General features: G+C 36.2%; 1 protein-coding gene across 4 annotated transcripts in view; it reads left to right on the top strand.

Annotated features, from left to right (window-relative positions):
- The first annotated feature begins 1,040 nt into the window (after positions 1 to 1,040).
- The window catches only part of LOC120627817 (eukaryotic translation initiation factor 4E transporter-like), a 39,612-nt gene continuing 26,556 nt past the window's right edge, over positions 1,041 to 14,096 (top strand). For 3 of the 4 annotated variants that reach the window (XM_039895875.1, XM_039895874.1, XM_039895876.1), the window contains exons 1-4: positions 6,449 to 6,783; positions 9,849 to 10,020; positions 11,235 to 11,313; positions 12,127 to 12,373. In XM_039895875.1, the coding sequence (XP_039751809.1) occupies positions 6,519 to 6,783; positions 9,849 to 10,020; positions 11,235 to 11,313; positions 12,127 to 12,373 (763 nt within the window). In that variant the 5' untranslated portion in view covers positions 6,449 to 6,518. Of the gene's footprint in view, positions 1,500 to 6,448; positions 6,784 to 9,848; positions 10,021 to 11,234; positions 11,314 to 12,126; positions 12,374 to 14,096 lie in introns of those variants that run through there. The other variant, XM_039895877.1, reaches the window with a different exon arrangement.

Genomic DNA, 14,096 nt, shown 5'->3' with positions numbered 1-14,096 from the left:
AATATTAAGATACGGTATCTGAGATAGGAAAAATAAAAACAAAATATGCTTCTTTTGGGTTTTTTACTCCAAGTATAAAAAATCTAAGTTCACTCTTAATATAAACTCTAAGTTTAAATAAATCAGAATTCATCATTAATTCTTTTTAAAATTGTATATAGGGAGTTGATAGCAAGATATTTGAAAAGAATTCAACCAACAATAAGGAAAATTAGTATGTTCACTAAAGAGGAGTCTATGTCCATGACATCGCTAAAAAGTGTTATTAAAATTCTATTAAACGTTTAACTCTAATAAGCTGGTGTATAGAAAACCGAAAGTAATCATTACTTTCTTTTTTCAGTACACCAGCTTCTTTTCGTAGTCTGCGGTTTTTGCAACCCAAAATAATACAATAAACCATAGTAGTATACCGTAGGCGCACAACTTATTAACTTACAATGAAATTAAATATACCAGAAAACTGAAAAATATAAATAAAAAACAAGCTTTTTGATATTTGTGGGTCACAAATACAGGACACGTTAAGGCGGTTGGAAAAAAATAATTGGCATCTCTTTTTGCCTCATGCTTTACGTAATACACTTTCTTTGTCTAAGAAGCTGCCACGGCAAATACTATTAACGTTTGGTTCCCGTATCTGAATTGTTGGTCTTCCGTGAAATAAAAACACCTATTCATAGTTAACCATCGCATGGAACTCATTTCAACGTGGAGTGTTTATATACTCTTTAGAAACACTATTGGATTACGTTCCGTTTAGCTACGATAAATAATTTTCATAAAAGTAAATTCACGACTATGTTTATGTATTTAATGTTTTTTTTATGAACGGATGTTTTAAATTCCTCAGGGTATGAAGGTTCTCGGAAAGCTTAAAATTAAAAACATCTTAACCAGTCAGGCTATCGACAGGAAAGCCGTTTTATTTCGATAAAAAAAAAAGTAGACAATGGCAACTGGATATAAACCGGATAAATCAAGAGTATCATAACTCAGTGTTATTATGCGGTGTATGGCGTATTTACAATTTGTTCCAATAATACAGGCCTTCAAGGCATATGGCGGACCTTTTAGTGTTTTATATATTTTTGCATGAAAACTGATAAATTCTTTTAGTTATGAACATCTCGTGACCGCTAAAGCGTTGTTGTTAAAAGTAGCTTATAAATGTTAGTTTTTAATGTGTAAATAAGTTTATTATACCTAGAACCTTGTAAATATTGATAGTATTTTCGTGCGTGGACGTTTTTATCCGTATTGTCTTGTGAAAAACGAAAAGTCTGTGATATAAACAATAGGTACCTAGTTGATAGTATAATTTCCTGAAGACTTTTGTAAATATTGTATAGTTATTTTGGAATTTTAGTAGAGTTAATATATTGAACGAAGACTGAGATATTGAGTGTGATTACGAGCTATGTCAGCTGTGAATTTATTGGCTTCACTGAGGGAGAAGCCAACGGACAGCAACCAAACGAATGGACCGATTCAATCAGGTATGTATTTCCCTAAAATCCTAACCGTCGACTAAAAATTTCATGTCTACCTACTTTTTTCATCATTAAACTGTATTGGACCTATTTGAATTTCAAATACCACCAACTTTCGATTTCGGCCGTCCTCATTCCGTCTCCAATACAAATCGTTATACAATACAGAGAATAAAGACAAAGAACGAGATTTTTAATTTAAAAATCTTAATTCCAGTGTAATGCTAATGTTTGTTTACAAATAAGGATCCCTTGAGTATTTTTGTTCTGAGCCATATTTCCATCTTTGTCTTTAAAAAGTAGGTTGATTGTAAACTGTTTACTCTTTGTAACAATCCTATTACAATCTTCATGGTTTTTCAGGCATTAAATAAAACAATAGGAGGACAAAACTAGTTTATGACATTTTTATATTCTTCAGGATTTAATGGAAAACCATGATGATCATCATCCTTTACAATGTCTGGATGCTTTGTCCAGATTTTCTCTTAATTGAGTGCATGTAGATCCAAATTCTGTTCATGTACAGGCAGACTTGGTTAACACATTTAAAGCCAAATTGCCTCTTTATGCGGTGAATTACTCTGTACAACACATTTTTTTAATTGCAATTACATGTATGGACTTATTCAAAGCTGTTAACACAGCGGGGTGAATGAAGTTGTTAATGAATCTGCTTTCACACAAATTAATTCAAAACTAAATGCTATCTTTAATTTACTTGTTTAAGATAGCTTTTTATTTGTAGTACAGATAGCCACCCTTTTTTTTTTACATATGGTATTAAGAAAATGCCAACTTAAATTTTCCTCCAGTTAAGCTGGAATGGATGTTGCAATTTAGGAATATACTAGAAGTTACCAATACTATGCCTGATACTTGATACATGCACAAAAACACTGCCTACCCTACATTTTTATACTATTTGTTTATAGGAGGATAATTCAATAAATAATAAGGAGAATATTTCAGTTTCATTCCATATTCCTGTATTATGCCTACCCTAGTCAAAGGACTTTAATGTAGAATCTTTATTCTCACACTGTATAAGCCTAGCCTATCTATATATAGGATTTTTCTGTTCTATTCGCCAATTAATCATATTACAAGTCAAAAGAAGCAGTAATGTTGTATAAATACATTTAAATTTGATTTATTTCTTGAGACTACAAGGATTCAGAAGATTCAAAGGGCACAGTGGTCATTCTGTTCAAGGCAAGCCCCATAAATAGGAAATGTTATAGATGCGTCTACCAGTGCCTTATTCGCTGATTTATAAATACCAGCTTAATAAATGTTTAAAATTAATCATAACAACTGGGTCCAAAGGCTTGATTTGCTTTGCAAGGCAAAGCTTTTCTATGTCCAAGAAATAGTAAAACATCTTACTTAAACCAATGCTTTTTTAATTCTCTCTGTCCCTTCAACTAAAAAAAAATATTTAATTTGATTGGCTGCTTACTTACAGTTTCAAGGAAGGAAACCAACCAACCAAAGAAACAAACCAATAAATAAAAACTGTCACATTTATAATATTAGTAAGGATTGCATTTATTAAAGACTATAATATAGAGCCAAGTAATAAGCAGTGTTTTTCACATTCAGACATTTGAAATGTGCCGTCAGCTGAAGTTTAAAGTTTAAGAAACACTGCCTCATTATTCTGACATTATGTTATTTGTTAATTAGACCCCTTGTGGCTGAAATTTATGGAAAGTTAACACATTTTAATCAGTTAAGGAAGAAACTGCTTTCTTTTTCTTTGAGTATTTATATGGTGATTTTTAAGACTTAAAATAATTTAACAATCTCTTTATATGATAACCAACTCCAAAAAAAAGATGAAGTTCAATAGGCATGTTTGTAAACGAGGATGGTGAGTTAATATTCCTACTTGTAAATTTTTGAGGGGATGGATGATTTTTACAACAATTCATTTTTATTTTAAAAGATTAGACTCTAGGTAGGCATGGGTCCTACACTCATAAATAAAGAATTGCTGAAAATCTGATAAAGCTCCTTGGGATAGACTCCCATTGTTAGGTGAAAGCCTTGCCCTTTCATAGGAGAGAATGGATACATGTGGAGCTTAAACCCTCTACAGTGCTCCCATGCTGGTCGGCATAATTCATCAATTTGTGAATGCAAGCCACAGATTGATTGTATGGCTATGCCTATTGACCACAAACAATAATTAAACAAAGCACTAACTCTCTTGCTATGTATTTATATCTCTGTAACTACTTTTTTTCTTTGGTGTAAAATAAAAGTGTATTCATTAATTCATTCATACCTGGGTTAAAATTGTTATAACATTTTTAAATCACTACTAGGTACTTTAAGTGTTATCTACTGCAACCGCCAACCTGTCTGCCCAGCGTGGTGATAACGGGTAAACCCTCTTTTGGGAGCTTGGGTTTTCATGAAAAACTCATGAATTTTTGTTGGACCACTTTCTGCCTATACATAAGTTGAAAAATGTAATTGCAGCTGTAAAAGTGAACAACAAAATAGTTTAAACGATTCAGTTCAAAGTTTGTCCCTAACAAAATTATATTTTTCGAAATGCAAGATACTGATAAGTACAACTGAAATCGAAAAGTTTTAAATTCCCATTAATATCTATTTTTTAAACCAACCGAAAAAGACGAGAGATTTCAAAAATAACGCTTAAAAATCGTAAAGTAAGCAGTAGCTACATTATATAAGACATAACTATGCTATACCCATATAACATTAGGGTAGCACTCCCTTGACCTTCATTCCCTGCACCCCATGCAAACGGCTGTTATTGAATTGATCCCATAAGCATTGTACAATAGTCTGTAGGGCTTAACTTGATATCTATGTAGGGCATCAACAATATAGGCATTATAGAGACAGTATATAGCTGTGTTTTGTAAGTGAACAATTAGTAAATTAATAAATATATAATTTATATACTACGACAACGCACACATCGCCAAAAGTAAGCGTAGCTTGTGTTATGGGTAGATGACTGATGAATATTTTTATGAATAATATACATAGATATTTATAATATATACATATAAACCCAGCCACTGAAAAACATTCATGGTCATAACACAAAAATTTTCCAGTTGTGGGAATCGAAACCACGGCCTTGGACTCGGAAAGCTGCGAGAGTCGCTGCAAACTGCACCAATCGGCCGTCAATAGGACTAGCTGTTGCCATCAACTTTGTCCTTGTTTGTTTCGGTTAAGAATGAATGAATGTACGTTTAGTGGTGTTCACACCACTAAAAATACATAAAAAAAAGAAAAGTATACAATTTGATTATTATTCCTTGACTAAAAAATATCGTATTTTAAGCCTGTCTCAAGGAAGCTATCTCTATGCAAAGTTTTGTCAAGATAAGTTTTAATGCTAAGTTGTACTTAGGTAAGTTTTTTATCCCTTCTCCAGAATAAAACATATTCTATATCCATCTCCAGGATAAAAGCTATATATATATATGTGCACAATTTTATTAATATTGGTGAGTGTTAGTGGTTGAGCTGAACATTGTCACTAACAAACATATAGACAAACATACTTTCGCATTTATATTAAAGATCCATATCTATAATATAAATGCTAAAGTATGTTTGTCAATATCCATATATTGTAGTATAAATAGTAGATCTAACGCTTTTATTATTGTGCGTATTGCATCTTACACCCTTAAAAAATAGTTTAAATCGAGGGTAGTCATGAAATAATTGAAAACAATGACCCAAATAAGGCCCGCCGCACACCTTTCTCTCTAATCTTACTTCGTTAAAACGACAAAAATGAATAACAGTTGGACCCTTTTAGTCCGTTTTAGTTTTTACTTATTTTACGAACACTTGAAACACTTCAACAATCTCTTAATGAAGAATTTTAAAAATTATTTAGATTATTTTAGTTCCTGCCCGCGATATAATCGCACGTTATTTATGTTTTCAACAGGACCATCATGTATCCAATTCAAAATTTTTGTCTAACTATATGCTAAAAATATTATACAATATATTATGTACATGATAAAATATTTTAGGAATTTGTATTTAGTAAATACAAAGTTACCGTTATAAGCGCATTCAAACGTACAAACTCTTCAGATTCATAAACCGTATGTGATCGTATGATTTGTCTTGGTAGTTATTATCGGGTTATAACTTAGTTTAAGATTCGGCCGCGATTAGTTACAACCCTACTGACAAAGTTTTGCCACTAAGCGATTTAGATTTCCGTTATGATGTCGCCTAGAAACCGATTAAGATGCAGTCAGTTATATGAACCCATACACGGGTTCATATAACTGACTGCATCATTACTTACGATCGGATGAGATTGCAGTCAAGGGCTAAATGTAGTGGAATATGAAAAAAAGATTGAAGAAATAAGAAATTGCATCATGCAGATTCCCCTGCTTTTCGTGGAAATTAAGTCTTATTTTTATAACATTACATGGAATTACGCAAAGTATCCTGTTTTGCGAAATTCCATGAAACTGCTTCTATCCAATATTTAAATTAAAGTCTTAATTCTTGTATATACTTAATACACATACCGGCATAAAAGTGATGTTTGCGGACGGTTTTATAAATTTTAATAAAAAATGAAGGTAGTTGGTTCCGAATATTCAACGGTTGTCGCGTCCTCTATGACCTCAGTCTTTGAGACATTCCCGTACGCTGCGAGTGTTCGCGTTAAACGAGTGTTCCCTCACGTTTTTTTTTTCGTTTTAGTGTTCCATCTTATCGCGAGAACTTTGCTACGTAGCCAAAGAAAGTTCTTTTTCATACGTAGAAAATTGCGCGTCTACATTCCGTCTCTTATGATAACTTTAGTATAGCTATTTAGTTTTAAGTCGGTGTTTTATTTTTATTTATAAATTACGTGTTTTAATTTTTTTATTTATTAAAGATTTATTATTATTTTAAATAATTACGTTAACAATTAAGTTTAGTTTTTAAGTTTTTTGTGTGCTACGTGTTTTTCGTCGCCATTTTGTTGTGCCGCGATTTGTCTTTGCCATGATGGGTAGGAAAGAGGTTCAAGCCGATGTGGCGAAGAAGGGACGCAAAAGTCGCCGTAGGTTTGCCATTCGCGCTGCAAAGCGTCGCGAGAAGAGATTGGCAGCGACTAACGTGGCGGTGGATAGTGTTCCGTCACCGGTTAAATGTGCTGTGCACGCGTTCGTACTGAGATACCAAAGCGCTTTACGGAAGGTGCCTTCTCAGTTGCCGCCGAAGATACGCGCCGGGCCGCCTTCGAAGCGCGTTAAACGTGTCTCTTGGAGTAAGTGAACTGACGCAATTGCGCATCCAAATTCATAATTTCTTTAATAATTCATGTAGGCCTATCACAGGCACTTATGAAGCGTTCATAGGTACATAAATGTTTACATAATTGTAAGGGGATTGTGACAACTTCGTTCGCCAACTTAAACCTAAAGCTACGAGTGTTCCAAACGCGCCCTGGTCTAAGTAGAGCCCACAACAAACTTAGCCGGGTAAATTGTTTTTTGTTATCACCATCCCATAGTAAATTTATAGTAACTAACACGCGATCAAATAAGTAAGCGTAGGTAGAAAATTTCGCACTTGGCACTCTGTTTATTGATATTTTATCGGATGCTACGTTTAACGCGGCACTGCAGATTTTTTACGCAGTTTAAAACCTTCGGAAATTTCGAATAAAGAATGAAGAAGTAGTGGTGCAAATGTGTGTATAACACATTTGTGACCCCTGCCTATGCCAGCCATGCCAGCCATTACAGCAGGTTCTGTAATGGAATGTCTAAATTAGTTATCTACGATTTATATGGTATCGAAGGATCTGGGAAACTTTACTGTCACTGAGACTCTCTCGATACCATATAAATATAAAACGCAGATAACTTTCATACGGTCGAATAAGTAAACGTAGATAGAAAATCTGACAGTTGGCACTCAGATAATGACGGTGCTAGTAAGTATGTATTTGAAAACTTAATTTATGTCCATAAAAATATAGCAAAATTTCAAAAGAAAATGGACTGTAACAATATTAATATTAGAAGCAAAAATAAACTCGTTGTGCAGTTTACTAGGCCACATAAAATTACTAATTCATTCAAGGGCAATTGTATATTATTTTAAAACAAATTACCGTTTTATCAAAGTTTATATAAAACGTAAGCTTACAGAAAAATCCTATTATAATGTTAAGGATAAGGATTACTTAAACGATAAAAAAGCTTGGGTGTGAATTGCTCTAGCTTCAAAGCTTACTATAAATTTACTATGGGATGGTGATAACAAAAAAAAATTTACCCGGCTAAGTTTGTTGTGGGCTCTACTAATATCTAGAGACAATACATAATGTACCTCTAAAGCCTGTGAAGTATTATTTCGGTTTCCATTTACACGTTGTAAATGTAGTTTTCAATAGTCAGTCGTCCAATTACCGCACACGTATATGTTGCTGAACGAATCGCTAAGGTGTGGAACGGCATTAAGATGTTGCTAGAAGCTTGTCTTAATTATTGTGATAACTATTGATAGCAGTAGTACCTAGAGCTTTTTGTGACAGAGCACGTACGGGAAAGAACTATCTCAGAAGGGCGTAGTTGGCCGGTATAATTACAGGCAAATGAGGTTTGACTCCAACGACTTAGCTTGATGGACACAAGGCGTCACATTTTAGGTCGTGTTCCTTGCATGCCCTGCGAAGTGTTGCACTGTTTATACGGGCGAAGGTTTTCCTGTAATACAAAAAACTTTAGGGCAGTTTTGAATACTCGTTTCGGATTACCAATGTTTATTAATATATTCTAGGTAAGCGTGCCACGAGTAAGAGCTTTGTTAGGAATAGAACTGGCATCTCTAACAAAGGGCTGTCGTAGGCAGTTCACGCAGCCTCCCACGCTTTGTTAAGATAATAGTGCCATTGCTATTCCTGGATCAAACAAATATTGACTCTAGGCAGTAGGCAGAGGTGATTGAATATCGGAAATTTCCGCTACGATGTCGCATAGAATCAGATTAGGGAATTCAGTTTAATATAACCATTGTCTGAAAATTAAGCTTAATTTGCTATACTCCGCGAAAAACAGGAGAATATGTATGGTGTAATTTATAATTTCTTTAATTCTTATACCCCACACCAAACAGATCTTCGGCAATGTACCCTCTACGCACGATTCGCTCCGAAACCGGAGCCTCAAGAAATGTTGACTTTACAATGAATAATTGTTGAGTCAACATCTCTAGTTCATAATATATCATGGATTTATGCAAAGTAACGCCTGCTTCTATCCAATATTTAATATAACCGCCAATAGGTTAGCTCGCTACCATGTCATCAAATTTTAGAGGAATAAATAAAAATTGAAATATGGTTAATGAGACGAATTTGGATTGCGGGTTAACGTCCCAAATGTGCGAGGGTCGGTCATACAATTCGCTGAAATACAAGGAAAGAAAATGAAATTAAAACCAAATCCCCCTCCCTTAACCCTAATAAATTTATCGGATTCGTCAAATAAATTGTACAATGAACATATAGCTTAATTTTCTATACTCCGCGAATAGCACGAGAATCTGTAAGGTGTAATTTATAACTTCCTCAATTCTTACCCTCCACACGAAGGAGATCTTCCGCAATTAATTTTGACGTAGCAAATAACTTGTTTACACCATTGAAAAATAAAGTTTTGTACACGGGGCGTAATAACCGACTTATCTTCTTCGCGAGCTTTTATTTTACATCTCCTCTCACGTATTTGGCTTGAAAAAGGTTTACAATGAAGTTATGTGCAACTTGATGAATTATGGTCAAAGACCAGTTCGACCAAGACGAAAGTGAACGCAATGAAAATGAAAATACTGGCCACAAATAGCTACAAAACGAGATAAGTGCAAGAATGAAAGGGTGGCCTTTGCCCAACAATGGGACACGTAGGGGCTGCAAATCCATCCATCTATTAGGGCACTATAATTATTCTTTATTTGACTTATGTTTTTTTTGGTTTATATTTAGTCACTTCGTGTTTCTGCTTGCATTTCCCTTCAATAGATGAGTGTGGCGGCTGCGATGACCTTGAGTTCGTGTTCTTACTCGTTTTGGTTTCGGCAGAATATCAGCGCTCAATATTTATTTAAGAATAAGCAGCACTATTCCACCACACGTTCGTGACCATTTTTTTGTGCGCAATATGAGTACAATAAAGTTTAGTTGTAACCTATACTTAGTTTATTTTCTTAAGTTTTTTAGTTCAACCTATTTTTTTTTTGTTATTACAAAACGAATACGTGTGTTTTCTTTCTTTCTTTCAAATAAAATAACAAATTATAATGATTGTGGTCTTTGTTGTCCGCCAGGTCACGATGAAAGCGTGGGTTCCGGCGGCGGCGGTGACCCGGCCGTGCTTGCGGTGGGGCCGGTGCGGCGTCCGCTGCAGTACACGCGCGACGAACTCATGCGCCTGCGCAACTCGCCGCTCGTCAAACGCGGCCTCGAGAACGCCTTCGCCGGCAACGACACGCTGGCGCTGTGAGTATCCCATCGAATGATATGAGCTGAGACAAGCGGATGGCAGATTCTCTTTCAAATTTCTAAAGTTGGACACTCATCCATTTTTAATAACTTTGGTCAACGTTGCTTACCTAGTCATACATCATTTGCAATAATTCTTATGTACGCATCAAAAGTGCCACCTATGGTAGGCCTACTTGAATAAAGATATTTTTGACTTTGACTTTTGACTTTGAGTCGTTCACGATAGGGTATTTGAACCAATAATAGATAAGGAAACACTGGTGTAGGTGACGTGACTGAAAAATTCAAATAGTGACGGAAGCTCCTGAATGCTGGACGTCAATAATAAGGGACATCGGAAATATGGATTCTATTTCTAAATGAATACATTTTATCCTGAAAGCAGAAATATACATTCATACTGATCTCACATTCGGACGCTGTTAAAATGAAATTAGGAATTAAAGTTATGAAGTTGGAATTAAAAAAAAAACTATATAAGAGAAATACCAATTATAGGGATTATTGACGCGCAGCTCGGTCCTTCTTTGCAATAAGTTGTAGCATCGCTAGCATCTTAGCTGATTTACTGATGTCAATAATAGTAGACTTTGTAGAGGTACGGTCGTAGTTTATGTAGAAACCATAGGAACCAAAGTCATAATATAAAAATGCAGGAATCAAAATTACGCTTCAACCGCCAAACATCAAAACGTGTCAAGCCTGTGAACTGCCAGGTTTCCCATCCCGTGCTGCGTGCAACATATGAATTATGTAATGACCTCCCATTGTAGGGCATGATTAACTAAACCTCAACTGATTTCTTATCAACGCGTCTTTCGCCTCTCTCGCCAGTTAGAGAATGATAGGATTATGAAAATTAAGCTCAATTTGCTACACTTAAACAGTAGAATCTGTATTTTGTAATTTATAATTTCTTCAATCTTTATGCTCTATAAACTTCTTGCCACGTAACAATTGTTCATTGTAAAGTCAACATCTCCAGAGGAAGCTACGGTTTCGGAGCAAAACGTGCGTAGAGGGTACATTGCCGATGATCTGTTTGGTGTGGAGTATAAAGATTGAAGAAATTATAAATTACATCGTCCTGGTCTAAGAAGAAGCCCGCAACAAACTTAGCCGGTTTTTTATCACCATCTCACATTGTCATCTAAAATTATTAGAAGAGCAACCGGGTCGAAGTTCTCATCCCGAATGTGTTGTTACAGGGTTATGAAGAGACGTTCCGAGTCACCGTGCGAAGAAGATAAAGGGGGCAGAGGAGATGCGCCTGCGGAAAATCATAAAGTATGTATCACGCAATAATAAATATAATGCTTTATTATTATTGATATATTTGGACCCAGGTTTCTCGTAGGGTGTTCCAGATACAGCTGTCTACCGGTGCGGTCCATTTCAGCACCTAGAGAGCCCAACATCCATCGGTTTGCTGTGCTTTGTGTCCCGCCCATTGCCACTTCAGAAAATGGAACAGTCTAGCTCTCTACGATGAAGAAACCGCGGGCCCCCTCGTGGTAATTACTGGTTACAACTTGATTGTACCTACTGTCCGTCCGTCCGGCGAGTTCGAATCCCAGCTCTAACTTTTCTAAGTCACGTGCGTTTTAAACAATTAAAATATCACTCGCTTCAACGGTGAATGAAAACATCGTGAGGATGGTGGACCCGTGCCCTGCGGCCGGTAATGGGTCGATATGATGATGATGTCTTGACTTTATGAAAATTAAGCTTAATTTGCTATACTCCGCGAACAGCAGGAGAATATCTATGGTGTAATTTATAATTACTTCAATCCGTTTACTCTACACCAAACAGATCCTTGGCAATGTACCCTCTATAAACGTTGACTCTCATCAACGACGTAAAGTCAACATCTCCTGAGGATGCTCCGGTTTCGGAGTGAAACGTGCGTAGAGGGTACATTGCCGAGGATCAGTTTGGTGTGGAGTATACGGATAGAAGTAATAATAAATTACACCATACAGACTCTCATGCTGTTCGCGGAGTATAGCAAATTAAGCTTAATTTACATAACATATCATGGATTTCCGCAAAGTAACGCCTGCTTCTATCCAATAGATGTCTTGACTGGTTTTGCAGGGTGTATACGGTCGAGACCGCGATCGCGATCGGGAGCGCCGTTCGGCGGACCCGCGCGAGCGCGTGCGCAAGGAGAGCGAGACGAGCGCCGGCGGGATCGTGCTGTCGCCCCAGCGGCGCTCATTCACGTCGGGCTGTGGGGCGCCGGCGGGCGCGGCGCCGCCGCCGCACGTGGCGCGCACGCGGCCCGAGTCCCCGCTGGCCGCACACCAGCCGCTGCAGCCGATACCGCCAAAGACTGAGCAAGGTACCACGCTTATGATATTCGCCCATAGTGTCAACTCAACAACCGACTCGACTCAACTTAACTTAACTTATAGCAGTTTTGACATGACAACGTCTTATAATTCGATGGAACCGGCTGCACGCACGAAAAAACATGACGTATGCGGCGTTACCTCGCTCTGAGGCGTTCCATGCAAGTCTTGAAGTGCAAGCGAGAGCGTGGAACGAGCGACAAAGAGGCACAGTCGGCCTCCGCGTTCGACATCTGTCTCTCTCCTACTTGAGTGAGCGATGCGTCCGTGTGGACAGCTTAAATAAAATTAAAATTTTCTTTTGAAAAATGCAACCATTCCATCAGTATTTTCTTTCGACGTTGTCACGTTCAACTATAGTCAGTAAGCCGACTTTACAGACAACCAATTTTTTTTCAATTTTATGTGTCTACATTATAATGTATGAAGGAATTAATGAACACACTTTTATTGCACACTATGCAAAAAATTACAGAATTGTTTTTTAAATAATGACACAACACAGCGTGTACAATTAATTATACTACTGGACCACGCGCTGACCACGCGTCATACTGTTTTTTTTTCATTTTTATAATTTATGACGCGTGGAGTGGAGTACCTACACGTGGAGTACCTACACGTGGACAACGTGCGGTCTACGCGTATACTATTCAAATTTAAATTCAAAAATTCCATATTCATGTAGGTACATAGCATGCACTTATTCGTATGTAGCATTCAAACATGTATTTTTCATTTATTGTGAGTTGATGGTTATGACATTAGTTGACTGTCTTTTAATAAAACGTCAGCTTTATATCATGTGACATGAAGTGTTGCTTGAAGTAAGAGTAGAAAACTCGATGTCGAATTGTATATTCATACTTTTGTCTATTGGGACAAAAAAATTGAAGTTTTCATATTTACTCTACTCAAACTTTTGCATTTGAAAATCAAAATCGTAAATTTTAGCTTTATATCATGTGATAGAAAGTGTTTGTAAGTTTGAATCTGACACGTGGTTGTTGCGTGCAAAACTTCGCGTCGTATTCAAAATTACGTAGCGTAAAGATAAGTCACATTTGATTGCTTTAATTATAGTCGAGTCGGTGTTGAGTCGGAATTGTTAAAAAAATAATAAGAATAAAGGGATAAAAATATATTTGCTAATGGCCCTGTTACTGGTATGCATAAAGTTGCGAACCACATGTATGCAAATTTATGCATAAAGTTGTGAACTACATGTATGCAAATTTATGAATAAAGTTGTGAACTACATGTATGCAAATTTATGAATAAAGTTGTGAACTACATGTATGCAAATTTACGCATAAAGTTGTGAAACCGCATGCAACTTGATGAATACCTAACCAACATTTACGTTTCATTCGTAAATGTTTGAATTATTCTACTCGGCCTATATTAAACGGTAGACTATGGGTGATGTATGTTTTAAGTTTTGAACATAACATTGTATAATATGCCGACACAAAATTATCTTAACTCAATATCTTATAATATCTAAATCTTATAGTTTAAAAGATATCGAGTTTGGATAATTAAGGTTAATTTAAGGATAATTTTAGATGCATTGAAGATATTTCCAAATGGACATTTGTTGTTTGCGTTCTTCGTTTGCAAGTTATAAACGTGTTTTTCTGTTTGTTTGTCCTTCCTTTACCACCTAACGAAGCAACCAAACAATCAAGTTGATTTTTGGCATAGAGTTAG

This window comes from Pararge aegeria, chromosome 12 (assembly GCF_905163445.1).
Source record: "Pararge aegeria chromosome 12, ilParAegt1.1, whole genome shotgun sequence".
Classification (NCBI taxonomy): Eukaryota; Metazoa; Arthropoda; class Insecta; order Lepidoptera; family Nymphalidae; genus Pararge; species Pararge aegeria.
The sequence above is the reverse complement of the archived record's forward strand: the minus strand, read 5'-3'. Positions and strand labels throughout refer to the sequence as shown.